The sequence below is a fragment of the Podarcis filfolensis genome (assembly GCF_964270895.1).
Source record: "Podarcis filfolensis genome assembly, chromosome: 17".
Lineage (NCBI taxonomy): Eukaryota > Metazoa > Chordata > Lepidosauria > Squamata > Lacertidae > Podarcis > Podarcis filfolensis.
In genome coordinates this window covers 11,038,294-11,059,394 of record NC_139621.1, presented here as the reverse complement: position 1 = coordinate 11,059,394, position 21,101 = coordinate 11,038,294, and the positions used below count along the sequence as shown (strand labels likewise).

Here is a 21,101-nt window from a genome sequence, read left to right as displayed (position 1 = left end):
TAGATCAATCTGGCACAAAGCAGATGTTTCTGATCCTCTCCATCCACCTTCTTCGTGGACATAGAGAAATGGAAGGCAAGCGCAACAGGATGAGGCCTCCAGTCTCTGAACCAAAGGGTAGGGGCAGATAACTCATCCCAGCTTCCATTCTGTCCAAAGTCAGCCCCTTCCCATTTATCTCACCTGAGCTGTGTACTCGTGTTCAATGTCTGATAATGTTTCATTTGTATTACGCATATGAAAAAAAAATGATAATCCTCTAGTGAAGCGGAGCTGCACATTTCCTTGAACACGCTTCCCATATGTGTACCTAAGGCACAGGTGACAGAGGAGAGAGGGAGTGAAGGGAGATGGAGAGAGAGAGAGAGAGAGAGAGATCGAGAGAACACCAATGAAAGAAATATGTTTTAGTCTAAAGCAATTTGTCTTCAGGAGCTCACTAGAGGTCATTCAATAAGATTATCACCAGTGGCATAGCAGGGGGGGCAGTTGCCCGGGGCACAAAATTGTTAGGGGAACAAAACATCAACACCCGGTGCTGCCTCAGTACAGCTACACGCTTCCGTTGCTGGGCTCCATTGAAAACAGCTTCTCCATGCAAAGCAGGAAGTGACTTTTCCAGACAATGGAAGACGCTTCTTTTCTTATCTCTGCGACTGCGATCTCCTGGGTGATGCAGATGCTGTTAGACAGTTGAATGCACATGCATACTCCATCCGTTTCCCTCCCACACATCCCCTCCATGTAGCCCCGGGCACGAGCAACCCATGCTATGCTACTGATTATCACTACTGGCAGAGAGGTTGTTCTCCATTGTTGATTCCCCTTTTATATGTGCTAACCACAGGAGAGAGCTAGGTATGATCTCAGAGCACTCAGCTCATGTGGAATGATAGCAAGTACATAGAGCGCCCAGTATGAATTCAAAGTGGCTGCCCCAGAAAACTTCCCGAGAATTTTCTGCGGCACACAGAAATCCATTCTCAATGTGCAAGGAAGGATTCCCTGACAGACAATTTGATGTGCGGAAGGGTTCTCTGAATGTAAAAAGCTAGCGGGGGGAGCACAAATGCAAATGAACAGCTGCTTCCATAAACAGAATGAAGTGAGCCAAAATAACCATTTTAATACAGAGGGGGAAATCTTGGAAGTTTGGGCGCCATAGCACATAATTTTATTTTCATTTTTAGAAGTACAAAAATGGGGGTGAGAAGGGACAAGAGCAAACAATATACTGGTGCTACCTTACAAATTTATATTGGTTCTACTCTGATTTGACAGTCATAGTTTTACCCTCTCTTCCAAAAAAAATAATGCCTGAAAATCATAATTTGGCTCAGGTGCTAAGCATTCTCTAGCACATTGCTTCTTTCTTGTGGTTCCCTACATGGAAGGAATAGCAGTTAAACAAGCATGTCCCTGCATTATAAATGTGCATTGAGACATAGAATGAGAAAAACAAATAGACCCAAAGGGATGAAGAAACACATGTCAACACAGTAAAATTGGATCTGGGAAGATCCCACTATAGGAACATTGTTTACCATGAAATTTTACTTACTTGCCACACACTTTGACCTGGAATTCTTCATCTGCTGTAGTGACCAGTTTCGGAAACTCAATCTCAACTTCAAATTTAGGCAGCTCTGTAATGAGTCAGGAAGAGAGACGAAGAAGAAAGTGAGTGGATAAAAAGTTCCACATGCAGCAGTTGCATTACCAAAACTGAACACTGCTCCTTCTGCACTTTAAATTATTTTTATTATTTTATTTATATACCATTTCTCTGATAAATTGGCTTCTAAGTGATTTGAAAGTAACAAAACATCTTTTTTAAAAATCATACATAAATAAAATGTACAATAAACCAATTCCATCAAAATAGTAAAGCATGCATAGTTAAAACAAAGAATAAAGCAAGCCCATTAAGAATCATAGCAATTAAAACAGTTAAGAGAGTAATTAAAACAGGCATGTCCAAAGTCTTTAAAAAATAATCTGGCCTGCCAGTCGGTATAATCCAGCCTCTGTGGCAGTTTATTTCCTGAGGTGAAATCCTAAAAAAAAAGCTCAACAACTTCAATCTTGGGTCAGCCCTCATGCATGTTCACTTCATCAAATCTGGCCCTCTTTGAAAAAAGTTTGGACACCCCTGAATTAAAACAATTAGATAAGGAAGTTCAATTTGAGAGGAATGCTTGTCTATACAGGTGTGTCTTTAAGAACCGGCAGAATGCGAATACTGATGGGGTTTCTCGTATTTCAGCAGGGAAGGCAGTCCACAACAGTGGCATCACCAGTGAAAAAGCCCATTCCCATGCTACCGCAAGCCAAAAATATCCAGGCCATGGAAAAGCTATCAGGGTTCCATTTCCCAATCTTAAATGCCTTCACTGGGCAGTGGAGGATAAGGGAGTTTTCCTAATATCCCAATCCAGAGTTGTTTAGGGCTTTATACGTAAACAATAGGATCTTAAAACTGGTTCAGTAGCTAATAGGCAGCAAGTGCAAATCCCTTAGCACTGGCGTGATACGTGCTAATAATTCACATTTCTGAATTCAAAGTCAGGAATCATTCCTAAGCTTTTGAAGCAGCGTTTTAAAAAAACTCCTTCACCTGTGTCTGATGCTTACTCAACATTGCTCAGGACAGTAAGTATAGGGCTCTGCATTGGGGTGCTTTCTCGTGGTTCATACTAAGGGTTTACTCTGAAATTACTTTTTGTTCACTCACTTTTTTATGGGGCATTTACATGACCTGGTCACCAAATTATTTCACCCTTCGTTTTCCCTATGGCCCTTATGACTCTTTTGGGACCTCACAGAATCTGACTGTTTTTGGAAGGAAAGGAACAGCTATGTAAATTGTGTTTGCACTATTCTTTCATCTGTTGGAAGGGGTGTGGTTTCAGCATGTGCGGTGCCGTGGCACCCTGGGGTGCCTTGAATGATGGTCAGGGGTGCTGTGGGCAACACTGGCCTCTGTCCCTCTTTCCTTCCCACCCTCTCCTCTGATGCCTTCTTGCGTCTCTGCCTCCCAAAGGCTTGTGCGACTGTTGTGCAGCCCTGGCTACAAGCTCCGCAGGCAAATGGTGCCTCTGGGGCTGGCCAGGGAGTGCTGGTTACTAGGAGCTGAGGCGGCCTCCAAGTGAGTAAGCAAGCAAGCAAGCAAGGTGAGGAAGCCTAGTCAGCCAGTCTCCCTGCCCTTGCTTTTGAGAATGAGCAGACAATTCCCGGGCACCTGTGGGTCAGTGTGAGGAGGCACCTCTCTTTGAGGCGGGTGGGGGGCAACTCAGAGACCAGGGGCGGCAGCACCAGAGGACTCCCAAGGAGAGGGGAGAGGAAAGGAGGCCGAGGGAACACTCCCCAAGGGAGGGTGTTCAAAAACGGGTGAGCGGCTGCCAGCTCTGCAGGCAAGGGGCGATATAACTGGGTTCCTGAGCCCCACAGGGGTGCTGCGGGAAGAATGTGGTTGGTCAAGGGAGCCGTGGACTCAAAAAGGTTGAAAACCTCTGCCCTGGGGCAATTCCTTTGGCAGAGTTTCCCAGAGCTTTGGAGAACATCACTAAGGTCAACTGAAGTCTGCCGCAAGTGGTGTGGGAATGGGGGAAAGTCTGCATCTCTGCATCAGTAGTTCACATCCTGGGTTCAGATTATAAACAGATGTTGGTGAAGGGAGCTTCTCCCTTCATCTCTCTGCCCACGTGGCAATGAGAGGAGAAATGGCAAGCAATGGCACTGAGTGATTTCAGTTTTACACCGCCATCTTTTGTGTGCCAACTCACATATAAGAATAACAGTTTTTAAGATGGGAGTCTAATTAAGGAGCTTGCCTTTCTTTCACTTTTTATTTAATAAAATAAAATTTTAAAATCCAAACATCTAAGGCAACTAGGATTCCTAGCCAGGACAGGTATGCTGTAAATTCAATCAATAACAAAAAATACTGTATCCCTATCGCTACATATTATACCAAACAGAGTGAAAGGAAGGAATAATAATAATGTAATAGCCTGCATTCCTTTTCTTGTTGGCACATGCGTGAGCGCACACATACACACACACACTGCAACCAAAGTGGTCTCCCTTTGAAATCTCACCGTATTCTGCCACCATGAACTCTCTTCTTGAATCCCCATGTGCAAAAAGTAAACTTCCAATTGCTATGATGTACTGTCCCTCGACTGCTTCGGAGGCCAGAGGAAAAGTCAGGTCCACAAAGCCATTTTGAGGCTTCACATCCACCCACTGGCCTATTCGGTTATCATGAGGATCCTGGGCACAGGGATAAGACCAAAAAGACTGTGATGTTTGTGTGGTTTGTAACATTAAAAAGCAGTCAAACACAACATTTCCTGTTTGCCCAGAGCGGACACACAGGAGAATGTTGCTCCAGCCAGGAGGACTTCCTGTCACACCTGGTCTGGAGCATCCTCTCCCTGTATGTGACCAGGTAGATGGGTATGACCTTCTGAGACCCCATAAAAGGGCTGGTCACACAGCCATCTTTCTCTTGATGCTCTTCCTCTTGTACTATCTTAATACTTTTTGCTGTGTGCTGGCTCTCGGCTAGCAGCACATGGGCTCATTCCTCACAAGTGGATGAACCCACACTTTTCTCTGTATCTGTAACTACAAGCTAAAGCCTGCCTTAAGGATCACACTGTGGACTGAATGTGAGTAAACCTTATCATTACTTTAAAAGAAGATAGTAATCGTCGTCGTCGTTTTAAGAGGGAACAAAAGGGGATTTACCAGGAACAAATACAATCCGGACAAACCAGACTTGCTTAACTCAAGTGATTCTCACGAATCCAGTCATTAGCTTCCTGCTATGTACATGGTAATGCTACAAGCTCACTAGCGTGAGTGAGGAAGGATAATATTAATCAATATATCCTCTCCTACTGTCCTCAACATTCCCACAGTTCATTCACTTGGCTGCAGTCTTCAGCAATACTGAGGCTGTGCCCCAACAGAGCACTGTGCAATTGGCCCACAAAAGTCGACATACCATATTTATCTGTGTATAAGACGCCCCCATGTATAAGACGCCCCCTACTTTAGGGTACCACAAATTTAGAAAATGGGCATATGCACTATCCGTGTATAAGACGCCCCCACATTTTAACCTTACTTTAAAGTAAAAAAAACCCTAGTCTTATACACAGAAAAGTACGGTACTTCTGTTTTGTCAGTCAGCATCTTCCTTGATATTCTGCCGCTTGCCGTCTACGCCGGCGGATGGGGCTTGGGGGGGGAAATATCCTAGCCGTGGGTTTGCTACCTTGCTTGTTTTTGCACCTGCAATCATTTCCCTTCCATTCCACTACTCTGTTGCTAAAATCTTTATCAGCTCCATTCCTTTACCCACCAGATCCCAATATCTGTAGCTATATGACGGACTGATAATTATTATTATCTGCTATTGCACCCACTTCTGAGTGTACCCACAACACTCCCTCCTCTGCGAAGGGGCAGAAAGCAAAACTCATGCAAAGGGGTTTTATCTCCTGGGATCTGTGAAGGAGTGAGAAGAGAGCTGTCACAGAGGGAAGATGCTATTTAATATTGTTGCATAATACACTCTGCAAAAAAACAACAACATGGAAGGGACAGTATTGCATACCGTATTTCACCGCATAATGGTCACATTTTTTGTGCTGATTTTTCCTTTGCAAACAAAGGGGGGGTGCAACCATTACATGAGGAAAAACCTGGTGACCATGTAGGGTTGCCATGTGTCTGGAATTTCCTGGACATAGCCTAGATTTGGCTGTTGGAAACAGTGCTGATGGAATTCAAGTGAGGTCCCAATCAAAGAAGAATTTAATCAACTTAAATTGATGGAATATGCGCAGCTTGCAGATTTAACATACAAAATAAGAGAACAAAAAGAATATACATTTAAAGAAGACTGGAAAGTGTTTACTGATTATTTGGGTGAAAGTTGAGTACATTTAAAAACACTGGTAGCATTAAGATAAATTCAGCAGTGTAAATATGTTTTGATGGTGTAACAATGGATTACTGAATGGTTTAGTTCATGTTAAAATATGCAGGGATGTATGGTGTGCAAAATGAACCACGGAAAGAGAAGAAGGGAAGACATTAATTTAAGGTTGTCCAAATGATTATCTTGATATGCGAATTAGAAAAACTTAAGAAAAACTATTTTTTTAAAAAAGGAAACTGTGCTGAAATATCCGGGAAACATATGACAGCCCATGTCAGTAGTGTAGATTTTGGCAAATTTCCCTTAACAACAAAAAGCTTTGCCCAAACCAACTTTTGTGTCTAGATTTTCACCTTTTGAAATATGGCAACCCTACATGATGTGGTGAGAAAACAAGGTGCTCCATGCCCAGGGCTGGATTTAGGTTTGATGAGACCCTAAGCTATTGAAGGTAATGGGGCCCTTTATATGTCCAGCTGTCCTTTGTCAACAACAAATTGTTGCAGGTTTTTTTGTGTTGAATATATGCTATATGGTAATTTATGAACCTAATAGGTATCTAAAGCCATTTGCACATAACAAAATACATATTTTATCAAAGAACCTCCTTTTCTTCCTTTAATTTTTTTTTTTGAGCCCCCAATAGAGTGGAGCCCTAAGCTATAGCTTGTTTAGCTTATATGTAAAGCAAGCACTGTCCGTACCTTAATGTATCCACCGTACAGTTTAGATCTCGTGGGAAGAGGCATGTCTTGTGAGTCTCTTGTGCCTCACTCTCCCCTCTTGCTTGCCTGCCTGCCCACCTCCACCTGTTGCCTTCGGCCAGTAAGAGCATGCGCGGTGAAAGTAGCCCTGCAACTATTATGTGGGGACTACTCTGGGACACGGGTGCCGCTGTGGGTTAAACCACAGAGCCTAGGACTTGCCAATCAGAAGGTTGGCAGTTCGAATCCCCAGGTCGGGATGAGCTCCCGTTGCTCGTCCCTGCTCCTGCCAACCTAGCAGTTCAAAAGCACTTCAAAGTGCAAGTAGATAAATAGGTTCCGCTCCAGCGGGAAGGAAAACGGCGTTCCCGTGTGCTGCTCTGGTTCGCCAGAAGCGGCTTAGTCATGCTGGCCACATGACCCGGAAGTGTACGCCGGCTCCCTCAGCCAATAAAGCGAGATGAGCACCGCAACCCCAGAGTCGGCCACGACTGGACTTAATGGTCAGGGGTCCCTTTACCTTTACTCTGGGACCATTTTTGGGGGTGGGAGTGACTATTACGGGGTGGCGACTTGAATGTGATTAAATACAGCACTTCCGCACGGTTTGTTACTATAACAAATAATTCTCAGTCTCTCATATAGCTACAATTATTGGGATCTGTATATAAATTTTGTAATTTATGATTCAATCGCTCTCCCCTCCCCCCCCCCCCCGCCATCTTACATTTTATTGTGGATTCAATCGCTCTCCCCTCCCCCCCCCCCCCCCCGCTATCTTACATTTTATTGTGTAGATATGCAAAGAGGTCTCAAAAGGCATGGAGGTTGCGTTCTGGGTCAGTGTGCATGTGTGTGAAAGTGAAACGCCCTTTCCACCCCATTCCACCCCCACCCCACCCTTTTCGTGACATCTTTTATGACATTTCCAAGTCACTTCTGGATTTGGCACTGTGCGCATGTGCACGATTGTGCACCAATCGGTCACGCCTAAAACGGCAATTGCCTGTACTTACAGTCAACTGTATCAAAGGGATCTGCAAAGAATGAAGGAGAGAGACAAGAGTCAGAAAGAGCACAAAATCAGCCTCATGAGGAAAAGAATAGCCTCCAGTTCCCGCAAAATTCTGCAAAGCCAGCAAAATAATTTAGATCCAGTGAACCTGCCTTGCGTAAACCAGTCATTTCTGACCTGCTGCCCTCCATACATTTTGGACTACAATTCCCATCATCCCTAGCAAGGCCAGCCTACCCATGAGGCAAGGTGACTGCCTTGGGTGACAGAATCCACCAGGACAGCAGATCTCAATATTGATCTTTCTTTCCCCCCATTGTTCCTGTTGTAGATCTCCCCTCACGCTTTCTTCCTTGGTAAGGAAGGAGACGCTATTTTGGCCTCAGGTGCCATAATGTCTTGGAGCAGAGAGGCAATGACAAGACCCTTCTGGTATGAATGTTTCTGCACAGACCTTGAATGGAAAGCCTTCGCTCCTTGTGATACAGGGAGTAATACTCACCGTTTCATCAATGGCCTTAAATTCTTCATCAAGCCTCACAATGCGAAACCTGACTAAAAAAAGCAAATGCATGCATGTTATTTGCTATTGAAAAGAATTTTTTAAAGAGTAGATGTTCTTCTGTCTTAGGCTCTGTCTTATTTGAGTTTCATTCTCTACTTCATGTTGCTGTATATTTTTTTTTAAAAAAAAGAAAAGAAAACAGAAGTAGGTGCTAATCTTTCGTTTCCCCTTCACTTCTGTTTTTCCTGCTATGTTATTTGCAACATAGATTTTGCTTATGCTAATTTAGCTTGTGTGAGCTTATGTTCACCTGCAGATGATTAGGGTCTACTGTGGCTTAGCAGCTTAGCTTTTACAATGCTTATTGTAATAGTTTCACATCACCCCACCCCAAAAGATGCAACAGCTGCTTCAGTCACCTTCCAGGTTCTTCTGGCCACTCATGCAGACCCTCCAAGTGTCCCTATTTTCCAGGGACAGTCCCAGATTTACAGAAGCTACCCCCATTTCTGATTTGATCCCAGAATGTTCTAATTTTCCTTAATGTAAAGGTAAAGGGACCCCTGACCATTAGGTCCAGTCGTGACCGACTCTGGGGTTGCGGCGCTCATCTCGCTTTATTGGCCGAGGGAGCTGGTGTACAGCTTCTGGGTTATGTGGCCAGCATGACTAAGCCGCTTCTGGCGAACCAGAGCAGCACACGGAAACGCCGTTTACCTTCCCGCCAGAGTGGTACCTATTTATCTACTTGCACTTTGAAGTGCTTTTGAACTGCTAGGGTGGCAGGAGCAGGGACCGAGCAACGAGAGCTCACCCCGTCGTGGTGATTCGAACTGCCAACCTTCTAATCAGCAAGTCCTAGGCTCTGTGGTTTAACCCACAGCGCCACCAGCGTCCCCTCGGATGAAATAGCCAGGATCAAAATGATCACCCTTCCCAAACTGACCTGCCCTATTCCAAACCCGAGCAACGGGAGCTCACCCCGTCGTGGTGATTCGAACTGCCGACCTTCAGATCGGTAAGTCCTAGGCTCTGTGGTTTAACCCACAGTGCCACCCGTGTCCCTTATTTTTCCTTATGACAGCCTTATTTTCATCAGAGAAATGTTGGAGGGTATGGATTTATGTGACCCCCCCGAGCTAAGGAGATAAGTAACTGCACAATTTTTAGAAGATATCTGAAGGCAGCCCTGTATAGGGAAGTTTTTTAATGTTTAATGTTTTATTATGTTTTTATATGTGTTGGTAGCTGCCCAGAGTACCTGGGGCAACCCCATCAGATGGGTGGGGTATAAATAATAAAATTATTAGTAATATTATTATGGAATAAAGAAAAAGGTAAAGGGACCCCTGACAGTTAAGTCCAGTTGCGAATGACTCTGGGGTTGCGGCGCTCATCTCACTTTACAGGCTAAAGGAGCTGGCATTTGTCCGCTCCGTAGACAGTTTTTCCGGGTCATGTGGCCAGCTTGACTAAGCCGCTTCTGGCGCAACGGAACACCAACACTGCACTTTTTGGCATGCTTTCGAACTGCTAGGTTGGCAGGAGCTGGGACCAAGCATCGGGAGCTCACCCCGTCACAGGGATTCGAACCGCCGACCTTTTGATCGGCAAGCCCTAGGCTCAGTGGTTTAGACCACAGCGCCACCCGCGTCCCTTTATTATGGAATAGGACATCCCTATTTTCATCAGAGAAATGTTGGGGGGTATGGTCATGCCTACCTGTCTCTCCAGGCTTGTAATAGGGCTTGTCTGGTTCTATAATATGCCTGACATAAGCGTCCTGAACCAGCACCTTCTTCCTCTCGATAAAGATGGTGTCACCCGCTCGTATTAGGACACGCACACTGGCCAATTCTTCCTTAACAACATAAAGGAGGGGGGGAAACTGTTTCAACAGCAGGAGGACTGAGAAGAGAAGCATATTTTTCAGCTGGAGAAGATACCAGAGCATCCATCCAAAATTGTGACCCTCTTCCCCCCAGGAAATAGGGAAACAAGATCAAAAATTCTTCCCTTTATTATCCACATACAAAAGCCTTCTTTGCTTCCCTCTCTGCCCAGACACACTGTGGTTTGCTCCTCCATACTTGTCTCTGCCACCCCATTTCCTCCCCCCTCCGCCTCACTTTTCCCTCTTCCTCCCGAGTTGTTCACACATTCTCTCCCTCTTCTTTTACGCGAATCCTTCCAGTGATCAGAATGAAGGAATGGTTGGAAGCAGCAGCAAAGACTTACGGGTGATTGTTGTTCTTCCAGTGGCTTCTTCCTGGGAACAAAGGCTGGGACCTAAAGAGAAAGAAACTGATTGGTAGATGAAAAAGAGGGGAGAAAAGTAAAATTCACACAGAACTTCACCTGTGCCATAGAATTGTAGAGTTGGCAAAGACACCAAGGGTCATCTAGTCCAGCCCCCTGCAATGCGGGAATCACAACTATTTAACCTTAATCATATTATCACAATCAAATTCAAAAATGCACCTAAATAAAATTCTAATACAGTGGTACCTCGGGTTACATACGCTTCAGGTTACATACGCTTCAGGTTACAGACTCTGCTAACCCAGAAATAGTGCTTCAGGTTAAGAACTTTGCTTCAGCATAAGAACAGAAATCGTGCTCCGGCAGCGCAGTGGCAGCAGGAGGCCCCATTAGCTAAAATGGTGCTTCAGGTTAAGAACAGTTTCAGGTTAAGTACGGACCTCCGGAATGAATTAAGTACTTAACCCGAGGTACCACTGTACATTACTTGGCAGCGTTGGTTTTATTTTTAAAGGTACGCCCAGCTATTTTTGACCTCAGAACACGTTCAGATTGGTCCACAATAAATACATCCACATGAAACAGGCTTATAAACAGGAACTTGCCTATTTGCCTGGAAGTGGTTCTGAGGATGTGTAACAATTACCATTTACTCTGGCTCCAACGTGCTCTCGCCACTAGTGTTTGAAACCGAGTACACATGGCGTGAGCAGCAATCCATCTGAACCCTGTAATTCCTGAGAAATACTGCTGGTTGGTTTGCTTTCCCTCGAACCCGCTTCCATCCAATTTAAAAGACATAAGCGACAGCTAAGCTGAGGGGTGTAGATTTTCAACATCCATTCTGATTGCAGAAATAGATGATGGCTTCACTGCATAGGCAGCTAGTCAGAGCTTTTTCCGTCCTTTCTCTTTCAGGCTATGGGTGTTTGCCCCAAACAACTTACACTGATATTTCATTTATTGAATTTATATCCCATCCTTCCTCCTGAAACAGCAAACATGTCCACATTTTTTAAAGCATCCTAAAACAGTTGGAACATTCTAACAGCCGTTGCAGTTAAAGACATGTAAAACATCTGTGTGGGCAGATGAGCGCATAACAATTGTCATGGGTTCAAAGCATTTGCGACCTTACTTGCAATAATAGGATAATATTCGGGGGGGGGGAATCAGCTGTTTTGGCTAGAGGATGGGGACAGGAAAGTGCTTGGATGAATGCAACCTGTCACTCCCAGTACGTTTCTGAGCCCAGTTCAAAGTGTTGGTGCCAACCTTTAAAACCCTAAACGGACTCGGCCCAGTATACCTGAAGGAGTGTCTCCACCCCCATCATTCAGCCCGGACACTGAGATCCAGCACTAAGGGCCTTCTGGCGGTTCCCTTACTGCGAGAAGTGAGGTTACAGGGAACCAGGCAGAGGGTCTTCTCGGTAGTGCCGCCCGCCCTGTGGAACGCCCTCCCATCAGATGTCAAGGAAATAAACAACTATCTGACTTTTAGAAGATACCTGAAAGCAACCCTGTATCGGGAAAATTTTAATGTCTAATGTTTTACAATTTTTTATGTGTTGTAAGCCGCCCAGAGTGGCTGGGGAAACCCAGCCAGATGGACAGGGTATACATAATAAAATTATTATGATTATGATTATTATATTGCTGGACCCCTCGACCGGACACTGATATGACTATTTCCACAGATAAACTGTTGCCCCTGCAATATTATCTCTCACCTACCCTGCCCCCACTTCTTGCCATAGGTTTACATGGGTTGGACTGGGGCAACTCGCCATACGATCATGGCACCAACTCACGTGGTGTGTTGTACTAAGCCTTAGGAGGGGTTCACTGCAGCGATGGCAATCTCTACCACAGCTAGTGTGCTGCCTTGTTCCGTCCTTCACTGTGACCCGCTGCCCTTATCTAGCTAAGAAGCGAGAGCATCTTCTACTGAGTGGCTTGCAATGGATGAAACTTGCCTGGAAGCTGATGCATTCGTGGGTCCCTGGCTTCTCCACATCCTTCTCCAGCAGGGTGTGGTTCTGCAACGTCATCTCTAACGTCACTGTCAGGTGGCCCGTCTCTGGCAGGGACATCAGTTGCACACAAAACCTTTCTGTATTGGGATGGCGGATGATTGCAGGGAAGGCCACCAGATAGCGGCTGCGAGAGAAAAGAGAGGGGGGCATCCTATGATCTGTTAGTCCTTTCCTGACAGTTTTGGAGAAATTGTACTTTAATAGTTCTTGCAAAGTTGCTCTGTGGGATCCAGACAATTTTAATTAAGTTATTTTATTTTTAAAAAATTATTAGTTTTACATTAATTTATACATAACATGGGTGGCACTGTGGGTAAAACCACAGAGCCTAGGACTTGCCGATCAGAAGATCGGCGGTTCGAATCCCCACGACGGGGTGAGCTCCCGTTGCTTGGTCCCTGCTCCTGTCAACCTAGCGGTTCAAAAGCACGTCAAAGTGCAAGTAGATAAATAGGTACTGCTCCGGCGGGAAGGTAAATGGCATTTCCATGCGCTGCTCTGGTTTGGCAGAAGTGGCTTAGTCCTGCTGGCCACATGACCCGGAAGCTGTACGACGGCTCCCTCGGCCAATAAAGCGAGATGAGCGCCACAACCCCAGAGTCGGTCACGACTGGACCTAACGGTCAGGGGTCCCTTTACCTTTATACATAATAACTTTAACAATTTCAAATCATAAAAAGAAAAGGTTCTTTCGAACCTTCAGACCTCCTCCCTTCCCTCCATGGGTTCCATTTCCCCCAAAAAATAATCTTTTTCTTTTACCGTTATCCATCTGTTATATAATCGTGGATACCAAAGTTCATTTCACATTACAAGTGTCATTGTATAACTGGCAAGATTTTAATTAAGTTATAGTCCCTTATCGGGGGGGGGGGCATTTCTCAGTACGGTAATTGCTAAGGCCTGTTGGCCAAACAATAAACTGAAGCAAACAAACAAAACAACCTAAAATAAAAAACTTTTTTTGTCATTGTGTGAGGGATGGAATTCTCCTGGGCAGCTGCAGGGTGTGGCAGATAAATTAGAATTATAGAATTGGAATTAGAGCTGGAAGAAATAGAGTTCGAAGGGACCCTGATGATCATCTAGACCAGGAGTAGTCAACCTTTTTATACCTACTGCCTACTAATGCATCTTTCCTGATGGTAAAATTTCCTTACTGCCCACCAGCCTCAATGGAAGGAGGATTCAGCTTGTGCCGTAGAGAACCCCCTACCGCCCACCTAGAATCCTGAAACACCCACTAGTGGGCGGTAGGGACCAGGTGGACAACCCCTGATCTAGACTAACTCCCCAAAATGGAGGAATACGCAGCTGTCCCATACAGGGATCAAACCTGCCACCCTGGTGTTATCAGCATCATGCCCTAACCACCTGAGCTATCCAGGCTCAGCTTAAAGGTTAGGCATGAGGGAAAGTCACAAAATTGGGGCAGGAGATTAGTTTAGATTATGTATGGTGTGGGGAAAGTTTTCTCCTAGAACCTAACGGAGCTGAATGTTGCAAGAAATAACTCCCCACAGCATACAGTTAAGCTATAGAATTAGCTCCAGCAACAAGCAGACTTCTATGTCATTCAGTGGAAATTGTTTCTGAGTAAACATGCATAAAACAGAGCTGCATGCCTGGGAGCAGAATACCTGGAGGTTCTCCATTCAAAGCAATTCAACAAGTCAATTTAAACCCGGTGCCTGAAAGTGCTCTAAAATCTGCCTCCGTGCAGAAGATAACCTGAGCCAATGCGACCCACATATGCAAAGGGAGCTCAGAATTGTCACTCTCTGCCCCATGCGCCCATCTGCATTCTTTTTTAAAAGTTTTTTTATATACTTTCCAGATTTATACATCTCATTAACTTTACAATCCATTTCACATTTCAAAATTTGACTTCCCTCCCCCCCTTTCTGCGGTTCCTTAAATTTATTATTTCATATCTTCTGCATATCCAAATTCATTTAAGTTACTCATTTAATTATCTACTATAAATAGATACTCTCATGAAACTGCAGGTTATTACAATAACCCTGCTAATGTTTTTATCTGTTTACAATTTATCTGCAAATATTCAATAAACCGTTTCCATTCTTTTATAAAGAGTTTGTTATCTTGATTTCTTATTCTTCAGGTAAGTTTTGCCATTTCCTCATATTCCTTAAGTTTTTGTGCCCGTCTGCACTCCTATTCCACTATGAAACTGGCTGAGCATAGAGAAATGGAAAATTAAAATCTTACGGTTCCGATATGACTGGAGCTGTGAGTGAGAGTACAGTCAAGGCACAGAGGAGTGGGGCTGCCCCCATGGCTGAGCTGTGATGGGCAGAACAGGCTGGTTCTCCAGACACCCAGCACTGGAGATGCAGAGATCTAAATACCCTCCTAGTGATCCCTTTGTGGGTCCACCCCTGTATTTACTGTATTTACTTTGCTAAGTAATCAACGTCCTCTCCAATGTCTCCTGCCCCCGCTGTGACTACGTGACGACAGGGCAGAATAATGCAGCTAATACAGCCAATAATTTCTTGTCAATAGGGCATTGCAAAAAATTTGGTGCAGTTTGACTTTGAGATGCATCTGAATTGAGCCATGCAAAGGGCAGCATGCAGAGAGACTCATGGAGTATCTGTGACACGGATACGCCATTTACCTTCCTGCTGCAGCAGTACCTATTTATCTACTCGCACTAGCGTGCTTTCAAACTGCTAGGTTGGCAGGAGCTGGGACAGAGCAACGGGAGCTCACCCCATCACGGGGATTTGAACTGCTGACCTTCCAACTGGCAAGCCCAAGAGGCTCAGTGGTTTAGACCACAGCGCCACCCACTTGCTAGAATACAGCAAAAATAGTGTTGGAGCAGAACAAACAATGTACAGTATTTGACGAGAAGAGAAGAAGAAGAGTTTGGACTTGATATCCCACTTTATCACTACCCGAAGGAGTCTCAAAGTGGCTAACATTCTCCTTTCCCTTCCTTTTTTTTTTTTTTTTTAATAATTTTTATTAACTGGCCAATCACATCAAATTAAATCACATCACATAAATTCCAAATTACAAAGCCAAATTTTTAAATTTTGTTGGGGGAACCCATACTTCAAGATCCAAAGGGGGATTCAAATCATCTTCTTATTACTGCGTTAGTGTCCAAATCAGTCCCAATCAGTCCAGACAAAGCTCATAATTCTATCCATAATAATAATAATAATAATAATAATTTATTATTTGTACCCCGCCCATCTGGCTGGGTTTCCCCAGCCACTCTGGGCGGCTTCCATAGAAAACCAAAAATACACTAAAATATCACAGATTAAAAGCTTCCCTGAACAGGGCTGCCTTAAGATGTCTTCTGAATGTCAGGTAGTTATTTATCGCTTTGACATCCGATGGGAGGGCGTTCCACAGGGCAGGCGCCACTACCGAGAAGGCCCTCTGCCTGGTTCCCTGTAGCTTTGCTTCTCGCAATGAGGGAACCGCCAGAAGGCCCTCGGCGTTGGACCTCAGCATCCGGGCAGAACGATGGGGGTGGAGACGCTCCTTCAGGTATACTGGGCCGAGGCCGTTTAGGGCTTTAAAGGTCAACACCAGCACTTTGAATTGTGCTCGGAAACGTACTGGGAGCCAATGTAGGTCTTTCAAGACCGGTGTTATGTGGTCTCGGCGGCCGCCCCCAGTCACCAGTCTAGCTACCGCATTCTGGATTAGTTGTAGTTTCCGAGTCACCTTCAAAGGTAGCCCCACGTAGAGCGCATTGCAGTAGTCCAAGCGGGAGATAACCAGAGCATGCACCACTCTGGCGAGACAGTCCGCGGGCAGGTAGGGTCTCAGCCTGCGTACCAGGTGGAGTTGGTAGACAGCTGCCCTGGACACAGAATTGACCTGCGCCTCCATGGACAGCTGTGAGTCCAAAATGACTCCCAGGCTGCGCACCTGGTCCTTCAGGGGCACAGTTACCCTATTCAGGACCAGGGAGTCCTCTACACCAGCCCGCCCCGTCCCCCAAAAACAGTACTTCTGTCTTGTCAGGATTCAACCTCAATCCATTAGCCGCCATCCATCCTCCAACTGCCTCCAGGCACTCACACAAGACCTTCACCGCCTTCACTGGTTCTGATTTGAAAGAGAGGTAGAGCTGGGTATCATCTGCTCTTATCTTGGTGTTTCCACATCATATCTTGTTCATATAATTTCTCTTTTTCTTTTACGATCTCTTCTGTTAGTCTCCTTAAGCCGATAAGCAAATATAATAATCCTGTGTGAATTTCCCGTTCTTCCAATTTAAGTCCAGATGGTTTCCATATATCTCCTTCGTAGATAACATCACTCTTTCCATCATAAATCAGGCATTTTTCGCTCTTAAGTCCCACAGAGAAGTTAATCCACGATATGTAAACAGCTCTATTTCTCTCTTTCTCCTCCCAGACCCAAGAGCTCCAACAATGCCTCCCAAGATGGCGACGGCATTTTTAACTGCGTCATTCCAAAACTCTTAACTTTCCAGCTTCGTCTTGAAACATTGCTTTGGTTCGAAAGTTTATCTCCACACAGCCTTAAATCACAGCTTAAGTCCTTAAAGTTCTAACTCATTAGGGGAGGGGATTCTTGTTAATCACATAAAGAGGATAGGAAAGTTTTTATTTCCCCCTCCCCCCTCAGTCATTTGCAATACCGTATCTTGACGTATCTTCTCATATTTTGTTCTTGCCTTGTTATCAGAGATCTCTTCTGTCAGCAGTCTTTACTCCCCCTTTTTCCTTGAAGTATGTGCAATTTATCTCGTCCAAATTGTTTCTTTTGAAGATTCTTGCAAACTAGAGGCGCGGATCAGGGACGGCGTCCAGGAGTGCCGGAGTCCCACAGGAGGGCTTTGTGCCTAGTGCCCCCACCCCCACAAATTCGGGGGTGGTATAGGGCACAGCAGGCAAGGGCCGTCCCCCCCATAATCCTGGGGGGGGTTAAGGAGGCTAATTACCCCCATCATAGCCTCCAAATTACCTCGTGTGGGTCGGAGAGATGTTATTGTCAGCCATCTTCCGATGCGCCACCTAGTGGCCCCCCTCTCCTTTCCCTTCCTCCCCCACAACAAACACTCTGTGAGATGAGTGGGGCTGAGAGACTTCAGAGAAGTGTGACCAGCCCAAGGTCACCCAACAGCTGCATGTGGAGGAGCGGAGACGCGAACCCGGTTCACCAGATTAGGAGACTACCACTCTTAACCACCACACCACCCTGGCAAGGAGAAGCCCCTCCACCACCAAGCCCTTATTTAGAACCAAGAGAAACGGTGTCTGTACAGTTAAACTGGGCTGTTGTAGTTCAAGGGACATAGAGATTTGTTTTTCCCTGTGTGACATGCTTTCCTGAGAACTACCAGTCTCAGAGTTCCTTATGCAAAGGAGGAGGGAGGGGGAAAGAGTCACGAATGCAGATCCCAGGGACAATGGAAGCCAGTGCTGCTGGAAGGACTTACAGGATAGATGGATAGATAGATAGATAGATAGATAGATAGATAGATAGATGATGATAGATAGATATAGATAGATAGATGATAGATAGATTCTATTTTCAGTTATGGATGTGCTGTTTTGAGGAACAACAGAAAAGCCACCAGTAGTTATTTCAGATATAGCATATTTACTTGAGTCTAATGCACACCTTTTTTGCCAAATTAGGCTGCGAAAAATCGGGTGAACATTAGATTTGATGGTGCATTAGACTTCAGTAAATATAGGACTTGCATCTGAATAAACATGACTGGGACTGCGCATTGCTGTCCTTCTGGAAATATGTTATATCCTTTCAGCTCCAGAATGTAAGGGAACATCTGCCTGAAAACTACCTACCGGACTTTTCCGTGTATAAGACTAGGTTTTTTCCAATAAAGATCTTGCTAAAAAGTGGGGGTCGTCTTATACATGGGTAGTGCATAGCATAGACGTTTGATTGGTTGCTGCCATGGCTGTCAATGGCTTTTGTGCGTGTTATTGGTTGCTGTGTGGGTGGTGCTGATTGGGCAACGCTGTGGCAATTTGCAGCCTCTGCTGGCTTGGGGACAGATAAGAGGCGGATTTAGCGGTGCGTGCTGGTGAGCGATTGTCAGCATAAAAAGCTCAACAACTCTGGGCAATTCTCTGCATAAAAGATCAACAAGTTTGTGCCATTTCACCCCATTTTCTAAATCTGAGTCCCCCAAAATAGGGGGCGTCTTATACATGGGGCGTATTATACACGGAAAAGTATGGTACATTTCAGGTTTGGGAATCAAAATCAAGGGATAAAAATGTTGGGGTGCAGGAAAATCCAGCACTTGACATAACTTCCTGAGCTGTGCATTTCATCCCACAAAAATCAGCAGTAACATCAGGCACGTTTACTCTCAGCCTGTTGTTTATGGAAGTTTGAGTAAGGATCTGGGATCTATGTGACTGTATGTCTTGGAACAGATTTAGAAATGTGAACTTTATACTTGCTGAGAAGGACAGTTAAACATAGTTGGAAAGTACAATGGGTCAGTGACTCCCAGTCACTATATCAAGATTGGCATCAAGGTGAAGCCTTCAGGTTCAATCCCCCATAGATGTTTCAAAAAGCTTTGATAAAGTCCCTCACAGCAGGCTCCTATAGAACCATTAGCATATATAGACTGAGGGCCAGTCTTCTGACAGACAGGAAGGCAGCTGGTTGGGGATCCAGAAACAGATGGTCGGAAGAGTTAAAATGGAACAAACGGTAGTGTTCCAAGCAAGGGTACCAACTTGAATAAAATATTCAGTGGAGCCAGGAAAGCCTTGCCCTGCATAATCAATCGCAGGTGCACACCACTTGAATGGCAATGCCCATCAACTTTTTTTGGGGGGGCAGCCCCTTCAAATATTTTATTGGGTGGGAGCAAAGGGACCTTGGCCCCCTAGGAGTCAGCTCCTATGGTTCCAAGGAAATAAAGATAGTTGGAAGGCAGAACAGGGAATAGGGATTGAGCCTGGGCTGGATGGGGGTCACACTGCAGACACAGGTTTGCAGTTTAGGTGTGCTCCTAGATGCCCAGGTCTCTGTGGTGGCCAGGAGGGCATTGGCACAGTTATAAAGCTAGTGTGGCAACTGCGCCCCTTCCTTGAGATGTCTGATTTGGCCGCAGTAAAACACATTTTAATTGCATCCCATTTGGAGTACAGCGGTACCTCAGTTTTCAAACGTCTCGGAAGCTGAGAGCTTTGGTTGGTGGAAGTAGTTTCGGTTTGTGGAAGTACCTGCTTCGGTTTTCAAACACTTTGCGGAAGCCAAACTTGCCATGTGGCTTCCGTATTGAGTTTTCCGGAAGTAAATGTTTCCGGAAGTAAATGCTTCGGTTTTCAAACATTTTTGGAAGCTGAATGGTATTTCGGAATGGATTACAGTGGTACCTTGGTTTACAACCATAACCCTCCAAAAAAAAAAAAAGGGTTGTAATTAAAAAGAATGGGTTGTAATCCAAAAAAAGGGACACACACTTCCGGGTTTGACGTGGTTGTAATCCAAAACAGTTGTAATCCAAAACAGTTGTAATCCAAAACAGTTGTAATCCAAAACGGTTGCAAACCAAGGTACCACTGTAGGTTCGAAAACCGAAGTACCACTGTACTGAATTGCACTCTGTGTGGGGCTGAATTTTGAAAAGTTTGAAAAGAGCTGCAGCCAAAGTGTGGACCAGGGCTAGTTGTAGGGAGCAGACAGCTCTCTTGTTACAATAGCTCCACTGGCTACAGGTTTGTTTTCAGGCTCAATTCAAAGGTTATGACCTATGTAGCCATCCAAGCTCTCAGGCCGTATTCCCTCACACAAACCTGCCCAGGTGCTGAGATCCTCAGGGGAGGCCTTTCTCTCAGTCCTGCCACCCTCACAGGTATGCTTGGTGGGGACGGGAGAGAGGGCCTCCTCGGTGGCTGCTCCCAGGCTGAGAAACTCCCTCCCTAGAGAAACTAGACTGGCTCCTTCCTTGAGGTCCTTCCACTGACAGATGAAGACTTCCTTTCTCCAGCAGGTTTTGGGGAACTGATTGCTTTTAATGAAAGGGCTGGTACCATGCTGTTTTTATTGTAACTATTGTATGGTTTTTTTCATAGGTTTTACATATAGATAGTTTTAATTATGCTTAAACGGTTTTTTAAGCAGTTCTTATTTTTATCTGTAAGCTGCCTTGAGTCCCTGCCAGGGGGAAAGGCAGGGTATAAAAATTAATAAATTTTGGGATCAAAAGTAGGGTGGTCAGGTGCAGAACAGGACAGGCCCCTCCCCCTGCACCTTTGACAGTTGTGTAGAAGAGGGAATTTCTGCAGGTGCAGCTTGTCATGGCTGCATTTCCCCTCACACAATTCCCCTCACTGAAACTAGGCTTGAAAGAAGCATTTTGTTGTGGCCAGAATAACAGTTTGTGGTGTGTTGTTGGCTGCAGTGTTGTGTGGGGCCCAAGACACTTTCTCTGGTTTGCAAATTTACCCAGAAAGGTAGATGACCTGTGGTAAACAAACCATGAAGGGCCAACCCAAGGCTCTGTACACATTACCAGCTTAGAACACAGTGAGATCGTTTTCCCTCACCTTCAAGTCAAATTTGCATGTACAGATGTCTTCATACAATTTACCTTACTTTTTTGT

The 21,101-nt window shown here is 45.0% G+C and overlaps 1 protein-coding gene across 3 annotated transcripts in view; it reads right to left on the bottom strand.

The window, feature by feature from the left end:
• The window catches only part of LOC310752467 (alpha-2-macroglobulin-like protein 1), a 91,650-nt gene that overhangs the window by 38,847 nt on the left and 31,702 nt on the right, over positions 1–21,101 (bottom strand). The window contains exons 1-9 of one of the 3 annotated variants that reach the window (XM_083592818.1): positions 14,713–14,878; positions 12,421–12,604; positions 10,419–10,469; positions 9,903–10,041; positions 8,178–8,230; positions 7,677–7,697; positions 4,101–4,275; positions 1,562–1,646; positions 184–310 (exon numbers count right to left, since the gene is read on the bottom strand). In XM_083592818.1, the coding sequence (XP_083448944.1) occupies positions 184–310; positions 1,562–1,646; positions 4,101–4,275; positions 7,677–7,697; positions 8,178–8,230; positions 9,903–10,041; positions 10,419–10,469; positions 12,421–12,604; positions 14,713–14,780 (903 nt within the window). In that variant the 5' untranslated portion in view covers positions 14,781–14,878. Of the gene's footprint in view, positions 1–183; positions 311–1,561; positions 1,647–4,100; positions 4,276–7,676; positions 7,698–8,177; positions 8,231–9,902; positions 10,042–10,418; positions 10,689–10,937; positions 11,426–12,420; positions 12,605–14,712; positions 14,879–21,101 lie in introns of those variants that run through there. The other 2 variants (XM_083592817.1, XM_083592819.1) reach the window with 2 other exon arrangements.